General features: G+C 42.2%; 3 protein-coding genes across 7 annotated transcripts in view; 1 reads left to right on the top strand and 2 right to left on the bottom strand.

Annotated features, from left to right (window-relative positions):
- The window catches only part of BRCA2 (BRCA2, DNA repair associated), a 38,362-nt gene extending 36,785 nt beyond the window's left edge, over positions 1 to 1,577 (top strand). For all 3 annotated transcript variants that reach the window (XM_017818560.1, XM_017818561.1, XM_017818562.1), the window contains exon 27: positions 841 to 1,577. In XM_017818560.1, the coding sequence (XP_017674049.1) occupies positions 841 to 1,479 (639 nt within the window). In that variant the 3' untranslated portion in view covers positions 1,480 to 1,577. The remainder of the gene's footprint in view (positions 1 to 840) is intronic.
- A 116-nt stretch (positions 1,578 to 1,693) lies between these two features.
- On the bottom strand, positions 1,694 to 15,963 carry N4BP2L1 (NEDD4 binding protein 2 like 1). Its single transcript, XM_017818568.1, is given in 5 exon segments — positions 1,694 to 3,477; positions 5,543 to 5,619; positions 7,073 to 7,161; positions 7,965 to 8,089; positions 15,842 to 15,963. Coding segments are annotated over 5 exon segments (642 nt in total). The 3' UTR covers positions 1,694 to 3,248.
- Positions 15,964 to 16,532: 569 nt separating this feature from the next.
- Positions 16,533 to 18,945, bottom strand: part of N4BP2L2 (NEDD4 binding protein 2 like 2) — a 45,704-nt gene continuing 43,291 nt past the window's right edge. For all 3 annotated transcript variants that reach the window (XM_017818565.1, XM_017818563.1, XM_017818564.1), the window contains one exon: positions 16,533 to 18,518. The gene's annotated coding sequence lies outside the window, so the exon portion shown is untranslated. The remainder of the gene's footprint in view (positions 18,519 to 18,945) is intronic.

Below are 18,945 nucleotides of genomic sequence, written 5' to 3' on the forward strand. Positions count from 1 at the left end.
CTGTGCGGGTTTACTGTTATTCCCCAGGAGGAACTGAAAGACCATTCTTCCTCCCAGCAGTACATGAAAACTTCCCCTTATGGCTTATGTTTCCACAGCATACTTAAATATTCTAAATTTTATGTGAGTAAATGAATCATTATTTCTCAGTAGATAACTTATCATTTCCTTGGTCACACTGTGAAGATTACCTGATGTGAATGTCACTGGAAGAAAAAATCTTGATCTGTAAATTCTTCTTTTATGGCATTCTGCAGTTCCTATTTTTGTTGAGAGAATTTACTTCCTGGTCTTTTAACTAGATATTGTTTACTATTTCCAGGATTTAAAGGGGAAGAGGTATCACCTAGTAAATGTTTACATTTTATAGCAGTCTTGACAAAAATTGTTTTAAATAGTACTCAAGTTTCCCATGAAAGCTGCTGGAGGCAAGTTGTTTCTGATGTGGAGTACTGAGCAGTCAGAACAAAAACTTTCCCTGCCACTAGTTGCGATGGAGGGGGAAACACCCTGATGTGATTTCAGTTCCTGGGGACTAAATTTATGCTTATAAACCTAACCCTTTTCCATTTCAGAGGGAGTGCTAATACTTAATTCTGAAGGTTTAGTTTCTATTTGTTTATCAGATATATTAGCCAATTTAAAACAAATGAGACATGAAAAGTATTTTCAAGTTAGATGTGTGTTTGAATGATTTGCTGTGTAGCATCTGTCTTGTGTGTTTTGTTATCTTCAAGTTTTTTTATATCAGGATTTTTTTTCCCATTTTGTGGAAGTAATTGAGGAAGCTAATGAAATGGAACATTCTATTCAACATCAAACTTCTCTCTTTTTAACTAGATCTCTACTAGAATCAAAATTAAGCATCCAAGCCCTTTGTCAACTATCACACCGTATATGAAACTTGTCACACCAGGGTCAGCAAAAACACCTTCACCTGCTACAGTTAGTGAAGAACATCTCAAAAACACCAGAAAGAGAAAAGCTATGGACTTCCTCAGTTGCATACCTGCCCCTCCACCACTGACACCAATATGTTCAGTAATTTCTCCATCTGTTAAAAAAGCATTCCAGCCCCCACGAAGTTTGGGTTTACAGTGTAGCAAGTCATCAAAAGAGACAGATCAGAATATTGGTCGTGTCATGCCCTGTAGAAAATTGAGAGAAACTGTCCATCTTCCTGAGAATGACCTGGTTGCTGATGAAGAACTGGCAATGATTAATACACAAGCACTCATGAATAATTTACCAGAAGAAAGGAAGATGAACTATGTAAATGAAAACAGCAATTCAATAGCTGCTAATTTATCTGATGATCTTTCATCCAGAAGTAGTTCCAGGTCTACTGAGAAAGCAAATAACTCATCAAAAAGCAGTTCTGAAGTAGCTGAGACTCTTCAGAAGGACCCAAAGGAACCTGTGGACTCGTTACCAGCCCGCAGAGTGCTACAAAGACAAAAATCCCGAAAATGCTACTAAACACCCATGTACAGTTTTGTATATATTTCAGATTCAAATTATTTTTACACTTTGTACATTAAATCTGGAATCTGTTTAATAAAGCTGTATCTCAAAAACAGACTCATGAAATAACATTTCATCTGCAAAATAGTGTGAAGAAATTATACACTTCTCACAAATATGTATTGTACAATAACATCAGTATGGCTAAGGGTTTTATGACATTTTATAAGCCATTGTTTGGATTCTGACGTGTTCTTAAATTACAGCAGGATCTTGGTTTCAGTCTAAAGCAATCAGTTTTGTTTCCCTTTGCAGCATTAGAGCAGTTGTTTGGCTATCAGAAGAACAGGACAAAATAGTTCTCTTATTTTTACTGTACAGAACATTTTAATTCTGAAATGTTGCTCTGTGTAATTAGGGTCTGTTCTTGTACTTTCCTCCTCACTTTCCACATAGCACTAAAAAAGGTTTAGAGAACAGCTGTGATTATTTGATTTACAGCAAAATGCCACACAAAGGTATTAGTGATAAATCTTTGGTCAGTGTTTCTGAGCTACTCCTTAAAGAAGCACTTGAGGCCACGACATCATGAAAGATAATCAGATCTTTCTTTGATTTTATCGCAAGATCTTTCTGCTGGGGATGAGATAGTGCTTGAATTCATTATTTTGTTCTCATTCATTTCAACAGGTTAAGCTCAGAACTGGAGTTTCTCCATTGGAGAGGGAAATAGTCCTGCTGGACCAGCCACCTCCACATTTCAAATAGCTGCTTGTCAGGTTGCCCTTTGCCCTGCTGCTTCCCACCAGGCATGGTTCAAGGGAGGGAGGATGTTTCAGAACTGAGACCACAAGCTCCCACTCAGCAACCCTTCAGGGGTCCTGTGCTGTTCACTTGGCTCAAGTGCAGGACTGGAGAACTATAATGGGCTGACACGAGCTCGCTGGTAGTTCTGTAAAATTCCATGGAATTACTGCAGAGCCAGAGTCCCTGAGCCCCCAGTTCAGAATTGTTCATAATGATGATGCTTAAAGCTTTAATGCATTTTGAGTAGAAAATGCAATTTATCTTGTACATCTATTGTGTCCTGAAGACAGCTTGACTTTTGCATAGAGACAACATTATACCTCTCGGACTTCTCTGCTAATTTGCTAGATGAATCACAGTTATACCCATATTTCCTAATGTCAAATGGGAGCCGTCTTCATTTCCTCCTGCAAAATACCTCACCACTGTCTGTTCTATAGGCACTGCTTAATAATCCACACCTATGTAAAAAAATTGACAAGTGGAGTTTTAAAAATGTTTCACAAGGCTTCTTGACAAGGCCATAATCATCAGAATATAACAGTATGGATAAAACCACAGCAGAATAGTTTCTTTTCCCACTCATCCATCAGTCAGTGGCTTCTCAGCATTCAGTGGCTGAAGAAGTTGATTTCTCCCCTTAGCAAAAACAGGTTTTTCCTCCTTTCTTAAGTCATTATGAGTTAGTTTGTGTATTTGCCAGCCTTGTGTTTTAGCTGTACAGACCTACTCCTGTAGCCCAGTTCCTACTTAGATGGATTTTCCTGGTGGAAGAGAGATGAGAGGGAGTACAGTTTGTACTGGGGACAGCGATTGGTCATGTAGAGCTGTGAGATCACAGACCAATGCCATTTAAAGATTTGTAAGAAATAAAAGTAATTTAGAAATGTAGTAGAAAAACACAAACAGTTTAGAAAAAATTTAAAACTAGAGACTTTTATACCCTGATAATTAAAACACACCAAAGAATCACCTCTTCAGTTAAATGTCATGTTGTCTGTACGTGTCCTGTGAGGTCTTCTCCTTGAGAAGTCTGAAAGAGGATTGGAATGGGTATCCATGCCATAAGATGCATTTGGTCCACTGTAGCTTCCCTCATCTCTGCTTGGTTTTTCAGAGTGAAGAACACTGTGGAAGGTAACATTGTGCTCATATTGTTCTTTCATCCGTTGTATCTTTTCCCGAGGGACATGATGAATATTTCTTCTGTAGAGTCAAAATTAACAGAAAATACAAGTATTTAGCTGCCCATGTATTAGAAGTTATCTTCAGCTTGCTAAGGTGCCTGATAGGTTGTCCTAAATAGGACGATGGTTCTGATCTATTTCTAGACTGTTTTTGACAAATTGTTGTTTACTTTTACCGACTTCTTAAGAATATTATTGTGACTGCTGAAAAATGTCACACCAATATTTTTTTGGGCAGCCAGGACATAAGAAGTTGACAAATATTTTGAAATGAAAAGAGTTATGTAGAAGACCTGTGTAGTATTTTATAGAGGATTGCTGGGTTTTAGCACTAACAGCTTGTTAGCCTCAGGGTGAGCTTTGGTACATCTGGAGAAATGCAGACAAGTGCTGTAACCAACACAGACACTGATTTATCAGCAAATACAGAGGTCAAAAAATGTTGTTGCTTTGAGCACAAGTAGTAAAAATATCATACATGATGTGGCTCAGGCTCCAGGGCAGATTTGTAAATGACAGGTTTGAGAGGGAGGGGAACACAATGCTCAAACATGCAGGGATTTCTGGATAGAGTAGAAACAGTCACGGTCTCTCCACAACTTAGTGGGAATTGTTTTTGCAAAGACCACCAGGAATTTCTGTTTGTCTGTGAGTTTGCAAACCCTGAATATCTTTGGGCTTGCCATTTAGCTCTGTAAGGCACAGTTTGTGATCTAGAATGTATGTTTATCCTGCATCCATATTTTCAAAACCTTGTGTTGTGCAAATGCTGCACTGCTCAACATGTGTTTTTCCGTAGTGGAATCAGGCTGACAGTAACACAGCAGGCTGCCAGCTGCACATCCCACTTGTAAAGTGGGCACAAGGTCCTGCAAGCAGCCAGAGTCCTGCACACATGTAGCCCATTCCTGGGCCAGTAACCAGCACAAACCCTATTGCTGATAAAGACACCATGTGGAAGCAACCTGCAGCTGTCCCTGAACCATTTACCACAGACCTTCTCCAAAACTGGGTGTATTTGAATTAGTTTTACAGTGCTGCTGTAAAAAGCTGATTTGTTTCAAATATTTAATAACACAAAATACAAGTTATTGAATTACTCAGCCTACAATGAATGATTAAATTCTGCCTGTGCAGCGATGCCCTACAAGTGGCTGGTGCTGGTGAAGCAAGAGCTGACACAGTTGACAGTTAAGGATGTTGCTGTTCTCAGCCCAGAACCATCATCTGCCATGTCCTGCCTCACCCCAGAGCCAGGAGTGCTCTGGGCCACGGCCCTCTGCCGTTTGTCTCCATCAGACACAGAAAGGAGCAGTGCGAACTTTTGACTAGAGTTCCTAGCTGGTACAAAACAAATACATCCATTGGAATGAAGCACCAATGCCTCGTTTTCTTGCAATAACAAGTAGGTTAGCATGTGTTTAGCTTCTGGGTTTGACAGACAGTTCACTGAGGTAAAATTTACATCAGATTGGATAAAGGCTAGGAAATTAGCCTACATGAATTTTTTTCATTGATATAACCATTAACACTGCAGTCACTAATCAAACTAACATACTTAGAGACACATTTGGCTGCCTCTAAATCCCACCACACAGAGTTGATACATTCACTGTATCCCATGTGTGTGTGAGATCTTTACAAAGATCCTCTAGAACCTGGTTTCTTAGCCACACTCAATGTATCATCCCTGCACGCTATAGCAATATTTGTTATGGCTAAATTTTAAGAATAGAAGCCTGAAAATTGTCTCTAGTGCTTAGATATGGTTTTGTGCTCAAACATAAAGACTGCTGCTCAAAATACAGAATGAAAATTGGGGTTTCTGCCCCAAGAAGCTTGCAGCATAAAAAGGCCTTGTTGCTTTTACTACTGCCTGTCTCACTTCAGCACAGTCAGGCCTTTTCAGGGCTGAATTTACTACAGACCAGGTATTCGGTACCAGAAACTTTCCACAATAATCCTTCTGTTGTCATTTACTAGGCTACATTTTAGGGTATGTGAAGAGGAAGAAGACTGTCCTTTATCAGGACACATCTACAAAATGAGAAGCTGTCTGCAATATCAAAGAGAAAAATATGTACCTTGTCAGTTCTTGAACATTGAACTTCCAGGGTGTATCTGGTTCTTGGAACGTAACTTCATATCTATTTTCACGTGCCTGAAGAACACAGAAGTTTTAGATGTGTGGCTGCCGAGCTCAGGAATTGCCAATCTTCTACACCCTCTGAGACTTTACCAGGCTAAGAGATGTTATCTGTGATATGTACCAGAAGCCAGAAAGAGGACAATAACCGTGACTGCCATCACGGTGCCAGTCTGAGTCCCAGCTAGTTCATTTCCTTCTACATGAAGAGATTTGGGTTTCCCGGCAAAACTTGCCTCAGCCTTGCCCCCAGTCCCCATCCCCCATGGCAATAGCATCTTGGCACTTTATCTTTCTGAAGTCACTGATGGTTCAAGAGCTACAGGTTGACCATGCCAGTCTGGAGTTTCTGGAAGTGTGAGGTCAACATCTATCAGTCATGTTATTCCCAGCCATTGAGTCTACAGTACTCCATTTTTTTCAAGGTAAAGGAACATATTTGTGTGTGTGTATATATATGTACATCATGGCTGGGCTTCGCGAATGAAGATTTGGGAAGGCTCTATCCACATTTGCTACAGGCACGTTGGTGACTAATGAGGCCAATACGTGACAGACATATCCGATTGCAAAAGGCACAACAGAAAGACTCCGGTTCTTTCTGCGTTGCCTTTTCTCCTCGAGAGTGATCCTGCGTGTGTTCTCAAAGGAGACAGCAGCATTATAGATGGTATATATGTACATACACACACACAAAACCCCATACATGTACATATATATGTATTAAATACAGTTATTGATTACTTTTGAGTTGGACAAGGAGGCAGGGAAATCTATTGACCTTTTTACATCTTGCCCACCTCTGTCTGTGCCCTCTACTTGCTTCTTATTCACCCACAAGCATTCACAACTCCTGCTAGAGTTGTGAGGCTTTCCAGCACCCACTATTAATTCCTGCCTCTTTTGTGCTAAGCAATACTTAGACCCAAAATTCTTAACTGACAACACCATAACCCACAAAGAGAAGCACAAGTTTAATGTTAGCAGACAGGCCACACTATGCAACTGTACTAAAAATATTGCCATCTCTGCCAGAACTACTGACAAGAGATATCAATGCATCTTTGAAGACTCTGTGTGGTGTATTTTTCACAACTTATGAACTAAAATTGTAAGTCATATCTTGGTATATTTGTCAACAAACAATTGACAGAACTGTTCAATTCATGTCACTAGCAGGGAAGGGGATGACATCCTGATGACCAAGAAGTAACAGGGGAGATTCAAAAGCTGTTAATCTTTTCAAGCCATTTTGCCTTCACTGAGTTATAGAGCTGAGTAGCTAAAACAACTACACTGGCACCTCTGCCCCTATTTTGTCATAATATCCACAATATCCACTACAATTAGAGAAAAATGGGGAAAGTGAAGTAATTATTTTTAGCCATATTAAGAACCATTTCAGTCAGATCACCTTGTAAATGTCATAGCTGAGCATATAAAAGCAATAAATCAGAGATTTCCCTACCATTATCACATACGGCTTCATTTCCCAAGCATGGATGTTGGTATTGTCAATAATAACCGGGCTTTTCCCATTCTTCATTGCTTTGCGTGCTGCAATGTAACACATTAAGTGTATCAAATAACAGACTGATCCAGGCCTTACTAGCCCCAAAGTGTCCTTTCTTGCCCACTGCTCACATACTTGTTTCCCCACCAGACTTGGGTTTGCAGCCACTGCCCAAACGGGAGCCAAGGTCAGTGCCCAGCTGGAGCTCTCCCAGAGGAGGTGGTGCAGCTGCTGGCTGTGCTGTGTACCAGCTGTGTTCTACGAAGCTCTTGTAGAACATACTTGGAACAGCTAAAAATTACTGTTGTTTGCAGGAGATACCTGTTATATCATCTCAAAGTATGTTTGTCACTGCCAAAATTTCCTTCAAAACACAGCCACAAAAGGATGTTACATTGTTATCTCTGAAGTAGAGACCTGGGTTGTTTAATTCTCAAACTCATAACTCAGTTTCCGAGTTTTCCTCCTATCACTACCTCCCCACCCCATAACACCCCCTTCCAGGTCAGGACAGACATCTAAGTAGTTCAAGTCATAAGGCTGAGGTGCCTACAGCTGCAGAGAGCAGCTGCTGAGCTGGTATCTGTATGGCACCTGTTCTTACCAAGTTTCAGCAGTGCTTCCTAACAGTCACTGCTTTACTTTCTAAAATAACATCTATCAACCTCAGCAATTTTCATTTACGAATTTCTCTCTAGTAAGTCAGAAGAAATAAAATCAGAAGTGGTAAATGTATTTTTTCAACCAATACCCCATGAACTGCAGTGTATGACATCACGTGAGATATTTTATTTTGGGGGCTAAGTTTAAAGACAGACTGCACAACCCCTGGATGAAGTTCAGTCACCTCTTTTTTGGTTCCACTAGTGTGCATCCTCTAGGAAGTCAGGCTCAAACATGTATACACCATTTTCAATGAAGAAGTCATCAGTACTAAGAACTACAGCACTGGGATAGTCACGTTTCAGTTGTCTGCAGAAAAAAAAAGATGAAGGAAGGATTAGTATATGGTAACACATGCCTTTAACAGAGACCATTAAATCAAGAGCCATTTGAATGCTCTGCAAATATGCACAGTGCTTCATTTGAAAAATTCCAGCTTGGAAGGATCTGAAAACACTGCAATCAGTAGATGGACACATAGGAGGAAATAAATGGAGCTTGAAGGCATGGCCTTGATTTCTTTAATTCAGCAAAGAAATCTACACTGGACTACCAACATCCAAGTCCTTAATGATATTAATATATTCAGTCTTCTTTCTCAGTTATATGAGAATTTTCTGAGTTGTCTGAGAATGTAGGATTGTAAAGACAAAAAAAAAACCCCAACAACCCAAACCTGCTTATCCCATGGAAGTTGGTGTCAAAAGACAATTTGACCACGGGAATTTTTCTACTAAGATTTTAGAAGATAAGGAGGAAGAATTTGTCATTTAGTTAAGATGGCCAAGAGTACCATCAGTTTGAGGTTTTTTTGGCTAGAAAGCAGATAGCACTTTTTATTTTATTTATTTATTATTTGCAAATAAGTATCTGAATGATAAGTCAATAATTTGTGTTATTTGTTGCAGTTTTATAGTTCTTGTACTTATCCCTGTTTCACTTAATCTTCCTCTTGTAGAATTGAGTAATTTTTATATCTTTACAGCTTTTAAATGTGTTTTTATAAACAAATCTGAATTGCCAGATTGGCTATAGATCCATAAAACAGACCGCTGTGGTCAGTGGCACAGGGCAAACCCCCTTCCCTTCGCACTGATGTGTGTCCCACAGCGATGCTCCTGCAGACCTGGGATGCTGTAAACTGACCATCTGCCTCCAAGGCTGTGACTGGCTCTAGGAGGTGGAAGTGCTGGCTTGTGAGGTGGTTTAAACATGAAGCATTCCTCTGCCAGTCCTTAGAGAGCATAAAAAAATCTTAATATGAAATTGTATTCCCATTTTTCTAATTTGTTTGTGTCCATAGACAGAACTGTCTATTTTTTTTCAGTCACAGAAGTGCTGGGGGAGGAGGGAGTTTCTGCAAGAAGTCAGGGAGAGCCCATGGCATCATCTCTCTAATCTATGTCTCCCTAAGGCCCAAACTGTCTCAGGAAAAGAAAGGTCAACCAAGAAACCTTGTGGCTCTCAGATTTGAATGCTGCTGCCCTGCTATCTCACATCTCACATGGTCTCCAGTCCCTGTGACTCATTTCAGCTTCCCTAATAAAATGCTTTTCTTCCATCCTCACAAGCTGTAAAACAACTATTTCTCAATGTCTTATCTACATGAGCAACAGCAAGGGAAAAGGTGCCTTTAGGTTATCAGCAAAAAAACAGACACACGGACAGAAAAAGCTTAATTCTGTCATCTAGCTCTGTCTTAACCATTTACTTACCAGTTTTACCCTAATCTGCCTGCAAGCAGCAATTCTTCACTAGGATTGCGGGTTGCATTTAGCTAAATAAAGGTCAGCTTCTGACTTTGCTCAGTCTCCACTGTAACTCCTATCATCTGCTGATTAATTGATATTATTTTGCTGTAACAACCCTCCCAGAGAATAGAGGCTCACTGCTGACTGACAGCCAGGACTGGGCCGTGCCCACTGTTAAGTGTCATTTAGCACCTACATGTTGTTATCTTCTAGCTCCAAAGACACGCTTTAATAGCATAATTACTCTGGACAAACAGATTTAAGAAAAGACATGCTTCAAACTGTTAGCAAACACTCAAATTATATTTGCTTTCATTTTAGTCCTAGGCAAAGAATTCTTACCATGAAAAGCCTGGCAACACCTAATGCTTATCTGGTTACTCCTGTGCTCATGGCGAGGCTTCGCGAACGAAGATTTGGGGAAGGCTCTATCCACATTTGCTACAGGCACGTTGGTGGCTTATGAGGCCAATACTCCTGTGCTAAGAAACTGATATATTCAGCTCTCACTTCGATTCAGCACCTCACCTTTCTCACTGCTTTACCCATTGCAATTTCTTCTCTAAAAAAATGCTTGCTAAAATGCCTGTCATCTCTCTAGCTACTAATAGGCACATAAAATTGTACACATTAATAAAAGATCTCAAGACTATTTTTTCTTGCTCAGTATTTCTTTTAAACATGTTCTCAAACAGTGCAAATTTTAAAATAATTTTCTTAGCACATACTTTACTGAATTTTCAACACATATATGCACACACATGAGAGTTTTGATATTGACCCTTAAGCAATCTAAACTGTATGTGATTATCTGTAAACTCAGTCTAACTACCCTGATACTGATAATAAAGTAAATAAAACTTGTGTGTCAAAGGAGGAAAAATATGGCACAAAATATCCTAAGAGCCATAAATTACTTTCACATTTGCTATATTTATACCAAACAAGCTCCTACTAACAGCAACATAAGAAAACATTAAGTGTGATAAAGGTGTTTTACCTTCTGCTTATTTTGCTGGTTTTAACTTTTAGCTTTCTAAAAAAAACAGTCACTGAAGTTTACCACCATTTCTGTAATCCCCTCCCTACTGCCCATGAAGTTGACAAAAATCCTGTTTCTTCTGTCCCTTATAATTTCAAAAGGCACCCAAACCTCTTTAATGTGTTTCTTAAGAAATAAGCCTTGTACAATCTTCACAGGACTGCAAGGTGGTTTAGAAGACAGGTTTGCATAATCACACCAGGCTCCTAATCACTGTATGCAATTAAAATGCCTGTATTTTAGAAAAATATACATTAGCTATGCAAAATAGGAGGGCTTGTGACCACTGTTATTAATGCATAAGTCTTGAACAGCCCCATGTAAAAAGAAATTACCCACTGCTGTCGGATCAGTAAGCATAAAGCATACTAAAGAGGAAAAGAAGAATGGAATCTCTTTGCAAGATCAAAGGATACATAGGAGCTATATTACCATTTTATAAAGAAACCATTGAACTTGAAGCACTGTGTTGTGACAAGCAGCATCTGTCAAAGGTTCAGTAATAATTTGGGAAATGTAATTACACAGTGATTGCACAATCTCTCCATCTTGCTGCAGTGGATACAGAATGTGTTACACTCTGTATCGTGCTAAAGAAAAGTTTGCTGCTGTTTCAGAAAATACAAAGGATAAGAAAATAAGAAGAGCACGGGGGACGTTTGCTTGCAACGAATCTCCTCAACCCCCTTCTACCCTTTCTGCACAGTGGAGCAGTACTGTGTCTCATTAGACTGGCTGATACAGTTGAGGAAAACAAAACGTTCAGATGCTTCAGTTCTTCAGCTCTGACACAACAGTGGTAAACCTCATGATCTACAGCAGGGCCTGGGAACTCATAAAGACCTTGGAAATATGAAGCTGCAGAGGCAGAAGCTTCACTGCCTGCCCACACCAACCCCTCTGGCAGCCCAGGTAGCAACAACGCTTCTGAACAACACAGTGCCTTGGCTGGTGTTGGTGGACACTCATCTGCTGTCTCTCCCTGGCCACATTTACGATGGCTGCTGAGATCAAAAGAGGAGACTCTTTCTGTTGAAAATACACCTTTGTTTCTGTTTGACCACAGTAGCATTGCAACAGCTACCCCACTGAAGAGACAGGTGGGTTAAAGATGTCTCCTGTGTTATTCATCTGAAGATGTGTTCCCAGGATTTATAACATTTTTTAAGTCCCTTTTTTTCCCTAAAGAGCATCTTCAGTGCTTTCAAACAATTATTTCATATTCTAACTGTAACAATTTTATAATAATTATTTTATATATAATTTTATAATAATGTAAACAAAAATAATCATTGGAGATAAAAAAATTCCATAACTGTATTCCATAGGCTCTCATGCTTTTTCATCAGAGAATTTGAAAATAAATTTCTGATTTGAGCCTGGTAAGCAGATTGGAAGGAACATTATCAGAAGGCAGCAGGATGCTACGTCTGGCAGATCTCAGAGCCAGTATATTCTCATACACCTTCCAATGTCCTGGAGACCAGAACATATACATACTGATACCACATGCAACCACTTGCTCTGGTCACTCTTCCCAACACTTTATGTTGCATTCTGTGGCATTTAAAAGGTGTTTAAAAGCTTTCTGTTTCAGCAGAAAAGCAGAACTGTGAGATCTGGTGCACATGCTCAGCTTATCACCTGTCTACTGTGTTTGAACAATTTCTAGTGCCCAGAGGACTTTGCCCAGATGAGCCAGTCAGGTGTTGCTTGTAAAGCACAGACACGCCTTTGTGTCTCACCCACGGGGGCTCAAGCCATGGCTCCATTTTGTAAAGAAACAGGATGATATTACATTTGATCAAGACATTCAGGAGACTCACCTGAAGTGGTTTTATACAAGGGGAAATGTTTGCAATAACAATGCTGTCTGGAAGCAGGAGTTGCAGAGCTGAAGTCCATGAACCCGTCAGAGCTGCAGCTCTGCAACAGGGTCAGGTGCTGGTCAGGGTCGGGTGCTGGTTACATGTCAGGCCAGGACTGGAGGTGCTGGAATGAACCAGGCAACCACAGCAGGGAGAACTGGACAAGACGTGGATTACACCAAGCAGTGATGCCTCAGTGCCAGTACATTTTTTCCCTTCTGTTCTGGAAGATTGCTCCCTTTGTGGTTCATAAGGGAGTACAAGAACAACCTCATTTTGAGCTATAAATCAACAGCAGTGGCTGAAAAGTTACATGTTTGATCATGCCCAGCTTAATGCTTGAGTTAAACTGCTAGATAAAGGCTTACGTGTAAGTTGAGCAATGTATTGTAGAAGAGTTGGAAGTGCACCTACCATGCAATAAAGAGCTTGCTGGGGAAGCAGGTATGAGCTTGTATGCAGCTCATTTTACTTTTTGGAGGCATTTTTGGAAATATACCTGCTACTGAACCTCAGTTAACTGTTTTCTCAGTAGTTGCCTCAGTTTGATCATAAAACCTGTATTGTGAAGTCGAGGACAATGTGTTCAGGAGGAGTGTGTCACACCTGCCTGATGGAGACTGCTGGAGATGTGACTCCAGCTGGCCCTCCTCCTATGGGCTTCTGCTGGTGTGGTGAACAGTTACAGCGAGGTGGTTGGGGTCACCCAAAATACGTGGTTCAGGGAAGGATATTCTTAACAGTGAAGCAATTGGAAAGTTTTGGAGCTTGGTGGTGAGCAGACCAACTCCTCATTCTTCAATAATCACAAGTGGATCCTTTTTTGTCTTTAATAGAAATGCAAAACCAGATCTGAACTGATCCATGCCAATGTCAGGCTGCTCTGAGCTGGGAGAACAACTGGGGTTGGGAAATAATTTTAATGAAGATGCTGTACCTAAGTCTTACAAAGCTGTGTCCAAACTGAGCTTGGTGACATTGAAAAGTCAGGGAAACAAGTCATGGATCTGAGTTTGTTCCTTAAGATTTTGTGATGAACTGAAAAGGGGCCTTTCTCTTGGAGATATGACTGGGCTGTAATATCACCAGTGCACAGTTTGTGACTTCTGAGCACTGTAAAGATCTGCAGGTTGTAACTGAAATGCTGGCTGATATGAAGAATGAATGAATGAATGAAGGGAAGTGTGTATGAAAGCATCAGAAGAAACAACAGAGCAAAGGCTAAAACAATGGTACACACTGACAGCCAAGAACATAATTAACAGCAAAAAATCTGGGAAAGGTGCTGCTTACACCCCCCCAAGGCCAGCACTCAGCTGAGGCCCAGCACCAGGGACATGTTGCTGGAAGACTCATGCTCTGAGAGCAGGAGGATGGCCAGCGGGTCACATCAGCCCATACACACCTGCCTCCTTCCTCTCATTCCAGAAGTAGCACGGAGCCTGAAAAGACACCCAAAATGGAAAACTAAAATAATGGGAAAAAAAATCCCCAACACCTAAGATTCATGAAGCACCAAGTAAGCTGAATTTGGAGGCAAAAAGATGGCAGCCATAGAAGCTGATGGCTGCGAGATGGCACACCAGACCTGACCAAAACTCACCCTGTCACTACCAACTGAGAGCAATCCAGCAGAGGAAGCAAGGACGGGACAGGTGAAGGCCCTTGACCGCTCTGATTTTGGGCAGACCACCTGTGCACATGCATCTTGGTGCACATGCATCTTGGTGCCTGCAGGTATTTAGCTGTGATACTGTGAGTAAAATCTGAGAAAATAAATTTGAATCCACAAAATGAGTTTCTGGAGGGCTTTTGCAAGTAAACAACCACCTTCCTCCTCCAGTAGGATCTTACAATGAGCTTTGTTGCTGTCATTTTCTGCAAACATTGCCTTGCTTGGCACATTGCATTTACCAACACCACAAGCTACACAGTGTGGGAATAACAAAAGAAGTTTTTGGGCACAGTCCTTCCGTATCTGGTCAGAGTTAATGGAGAGGTATTAAATGTTGCTCTAATGGCTGTCCTTCAATCTGTGTACTTCTGAACAGCTAAATGCAATGATACGATTAACAGGGGCTGGAAACAGAGTAAGATACTCAAACATTCATCTCACAGGGAATTAAAACAATACTTACACCTGATTTTGTAATTCTGTCATTAATAATTAACCTTGTGTTTTGACCTAAAAAATACAAGTGGGTCAGTTACCTATGCTGCCTGAGAATATGGCCCCAAACCATTACGTTCTTACTTTGCTATGAGAAGACCCAACCCCTCTGAAGGAGCAGGCCTGCACTTACACAGCCTCTTACAGGAAAGACGTGCATTTTGGGTGTGAGTAAAACACGGCATTTGGCCATTTATAAAATAACTTCACTTGCCAAAGTGCAGTGAGGCAGAAGGCCCAATGTGACAGGGAAGTACTGCACTGAGAAGAGGAAACTGTAGATGAACACAGTGTATCACTCAGCTTCAGGCTGCCACCTCTCACAGCAGAGCCCTTCCTGTGGCAGCCCATGATCCCAGCATGGGTTCCTCACCCCAGCAGAGTAAGAAGACAGTGAATGTTCCTCTTTTGATAGAGAGTGGGTGGCACTGGGAGCTGTGTGATACCAGACTGTGAGATTTTGTGATACGATATTACAGCTACACTGTGTCATGCTGACTGCAGTGCTGTCTCCCAGTACTCCACACTGGGTTCTTCCACCTATTTTTAATCAGTCTTTGAGCTGTCAGAGAGTGGACTGGTCTCCTCTGCCCATTTTACACAGCCCTACAGCTCTGATCAGGAGTGCAGGACATCACAGAAACAGAAGTCAGAGTTGTCAATTTTCAGTCAGAGAGGGGGAGTGCTTTACTGTGTTCGTGATTATCCGAAAAAAAGCGCCCAAACCAAACCAAAAAAACCTACGACAACAAAAAAAGAATACCAAAGAAAAAAGCCCCACCACCAATCTGACGCTTTTTAGAAAAGAAACAACAACCACCTTGGTCGGAGTGTTCAGTCCAACTTCCTAGAAGCTTCCCTGCAGTACGCTCGCTGGGAACAGCAGCACCCACGGTCCCACGGGCAGGACACTCAGACCAGCCACAGGTACCAGGAGCAGCGCAGCCTGGAGCGGGCCTGGAGCCGGGATGCGGAGGGTTTCGAGCGGCTGCCACCGGTCAAGGCTCTCGGTTTCCCCCGAGCCCCCAAACCAGCCCCGGTGCCCCTGCGGGGTCTGCAGCGAGGGTGCCCCGCTCTCCGCCGCGGCGCGGGGTCCGGGCGGGCACTCGGCTCCCGAAGCACTGCCCGGCTCGGCCCCTGCGCCTGCTCCGCTCCTGCCCCCGCAACCGCACCCGATACCCTGCGGTGGGGCCGGGCGGCGGCCGGAGCCAGGGCGGGCGACACTCTTACCTGGCCAGGGTGCTCTTCCCGGCGCCCGGCAGCCCCCGCAGCAGCACCAGCCTCCCGCCGCCGCGGCCCCGCTGGGGCCCCAGGCTGAGCCCCCCGAGGGCGCGGAGCAGCCGCTCGTCCATCGCCGCGGCCCCGGGCGCGGGCTCGGCGGGGAGCGGGGTCGGGGCCGGCCCAGGACGGGGGGCCCGTGGCAGCCGCTCCCCATCCCGGCCCCCGCCCCGACCCCGGGCCCGGCGCCGCGTCCCACGGCCCCCGCGGGCGGGCGGGAACCCGCGTCCCTCCATGGCCCGGGCGCCTGAGCCTGTGCCCCGTGAAATCGAAAGCTGCCTTAAGGAGAGAGAGACAGGCGAGGACGGGCATCTGCGGCTCGTACCGCCGAACTCTCAGCTGCGGCACTCGCTTTCGACCCGGAACTTTAGCCCAAAGATACCATCTTTGATTAATTAAAATCAGAATTAATCTCCAAATTCTCAAAGGCGGGAGAACACAAGCCAGCGCCGAAAGTGTTCAGTCTCATGTGCTGCCTGTACGTACTGCGAACTACAGAGCAGGCATGAGAGGGAATCATCAAGGGGATTTAGCTATACAACCACCCTGCACCGCACGGATGACCCTGTGCATCACGCTCAGTACACCACCCTATTTTTTTTTTTCAAACATATTATCACATGAGAAAGTAAAGGAAGTTTAACAAGATTTATTTCCTCTGAAGAAAACCTGATCTGCATTAATTCGATCACTACAGAAGCAAAAGAAATTATAGTTTCTAGCAAGCCCAAAAATAGTTGGTGTGGTACCACACTCTCCCTCTTAGAACCACACACGGCGTCAATCCCAGTTTGGCTAGAAGCCAGCCTCAGCTATGCCACAGGGACACACTGCCACCAAACCTCAAGGCTGAAGCCTTAGGCTCTGATGTTTGCCAATAGTGCTAAGGAGAGGGTTCACATACAGGGAGAAAGCTTAGCTCCTGGGTACATGGCACACCAACGCTAACTGAAGCTGAAGCAAGTGGGGAAAAAAGTGGCAGGAAAAAAAAGATACATAAAATTTGAAATTCATAGATACTGTGGAGGGGAGAATTAAAGTAAACTTAAATTGACAACAACCTCCTAGGAAGCATAACATGATTTGTGCATATTACAATACTGCGAGATTTTGAAAACTGTTTTTATTTTAAGCCTTCTGTAAGGTCATTATCCAGTAAGAGAAAATAAAGGCATTCAGATTTCTGTCCCAGTAAACGGAAGCAGGAAGACAGGACTAATCCTTGAGTGACATTTTCTTGAAATCAAACTAACTTTTCTGCTGCCACTGGTACCTCAGCTAAGTCTGAAGCTGCAGTTAGCACTGGCATGAATTACCTTCCACCTCCCCATTACATTTTGTATAATGTTCTGCTGGTAGGGGAGCAGCACATTCCCAGCCAACGAAAACACACATATGTACTTGGCAAATGTATTAAAACAGTGTGGCCAGTAAATTTCACCAATGGTACAACATTAATTTAGAAATGCATACATTGTTGACTGCTCACATGTAGATGCAGTATTTAGGTAGAAAGTGGAGACACACTGGCAATTTAGGCTGTAGTGGAGCTTCAGCATGAGTGCAGTCAGGTCCTGGATCATCAACTGGTGCATAATGAAACAGGTGCAGGGAAAGGTGAGGAAGAGGAGTTGAATGAACAAATGGATAAATATTCTGGATCTGCAAGCTGCGGAAGTGGGAAATATTTCTGATAAGTAGACACAACCTAAGTTTCCTTGCTTCTCTTCTTCTCATTCATCTTTCGTCACACTTTTCACTGTTAAGTGAGGTGACAGTTGTCTTTTATGTCTCTCCTTCTCCCTACAAAGAAATGTCCAGCCTTATGGATGCCTCATAATTGACAGAGGTTGCTCTTTAATAGTTAATTATAATTTAGCTCACTCTACATATGTAAATATTTCTAATACCTCTAACAGAAACATCAAATCACTAGTTACTAGTGCTAGTTATACATCTTCTCAGTCTAACACAAACTATATAGATCCTTCCTCCAGTGTATTTGAATCAGGTCTACAGTGAAATTTTCTCATTTCTGTAGTCCCAAATGAGTCTAGCTGAAGGGAAGCATAAAGGGAAGCATAAAACCTCATTTCAGGAGAAAAGAAGGTAAGTTGTGTACCCGTGGATGAATGATTAGGAGTGACTGATGAAGATTTATTTCACTTGAGGTTGTAAAGGGACTAGGATGTAATTATGACTGACAGGGTGAAAGGCAGAAGCAGGCACATGTAACAGGCACCTTTCCCTGCAGGCAAGCATCACTGTGTGGCAACATCTTGGATTCCCACCCAAGTAAATTAAATACCAGAACTTGAAGCTCACACCCCATGGCAACAAATGCTTCTGGTCTCCACTCTCAAACTGTTTATACCACACTTGAGGTTATATAGAGAAAGTATAAATCCCAAATGGCTTCAGAAAGTGACATTTTGCCATACCCAAAGTCATCTCAATTTTGATCGTTATTACATAGACAGAAAGGTTGATACTGGGGGGCTGTGGGAGAGAAGACAGACAAAGAAAAAAAAAATCTACAGTGGTTTCTTTCTTCCAGGTTATCCCTCACATTTAAAATCCTTAGTGGCCAACTGAAGTCCTTCCATGGTGGAATCAAAGTGAGAAGTTTCTGAAATAAAAAGAGAACAGGTTCTGCTGAAATACCACAACACACAGGCTGCAACAAGACTTTTAACAGCTGAGACCTGAGAAAGAAAATCCAGATTGAGAAGAGTTCACCTGTCCGACATTTTTTAAAGTCTCTCATGCTCAGCTGTTGGTTATTTCTTTAAAAAGTTAAAAAGAAGGGAGAGGAAGAAGATAATAGAAAGCAAAGGGAAAATAAAGAAACGTAGGGAGAATGGAAAAGGAAGAGAAGAATTTGGATGTCAAAACTAGAGGCAATAAGGACCTAACAATCTCAAGGCTAAGAAACAGGGAGAAGAGTAACACAGTGGTTTTTTTTTTCTCTATACTTCACAAACCCTATATAATGAACAGTTGTTCAACCAAAACTAATATTGTACAGCTACATCTCATAATTGTTTTGTTACAAT

Source organism: Lepidothrix coronata, unplaced genomic scaffold, assembly GCF_001604755.1.
Source record: "Lepidothrix coronata isolate B3197 unplaced genomic scaffold, Lepidothrix_coronata-1.0 Scaffold69, whole genome shotgun sequence".
Classification (NCBI taxonomy): Eukaryota; Metazoa; Chordata; class Aves; order Passeriformes; family Pipridae; genus Lepidothrix; species Lepidothrix coronata.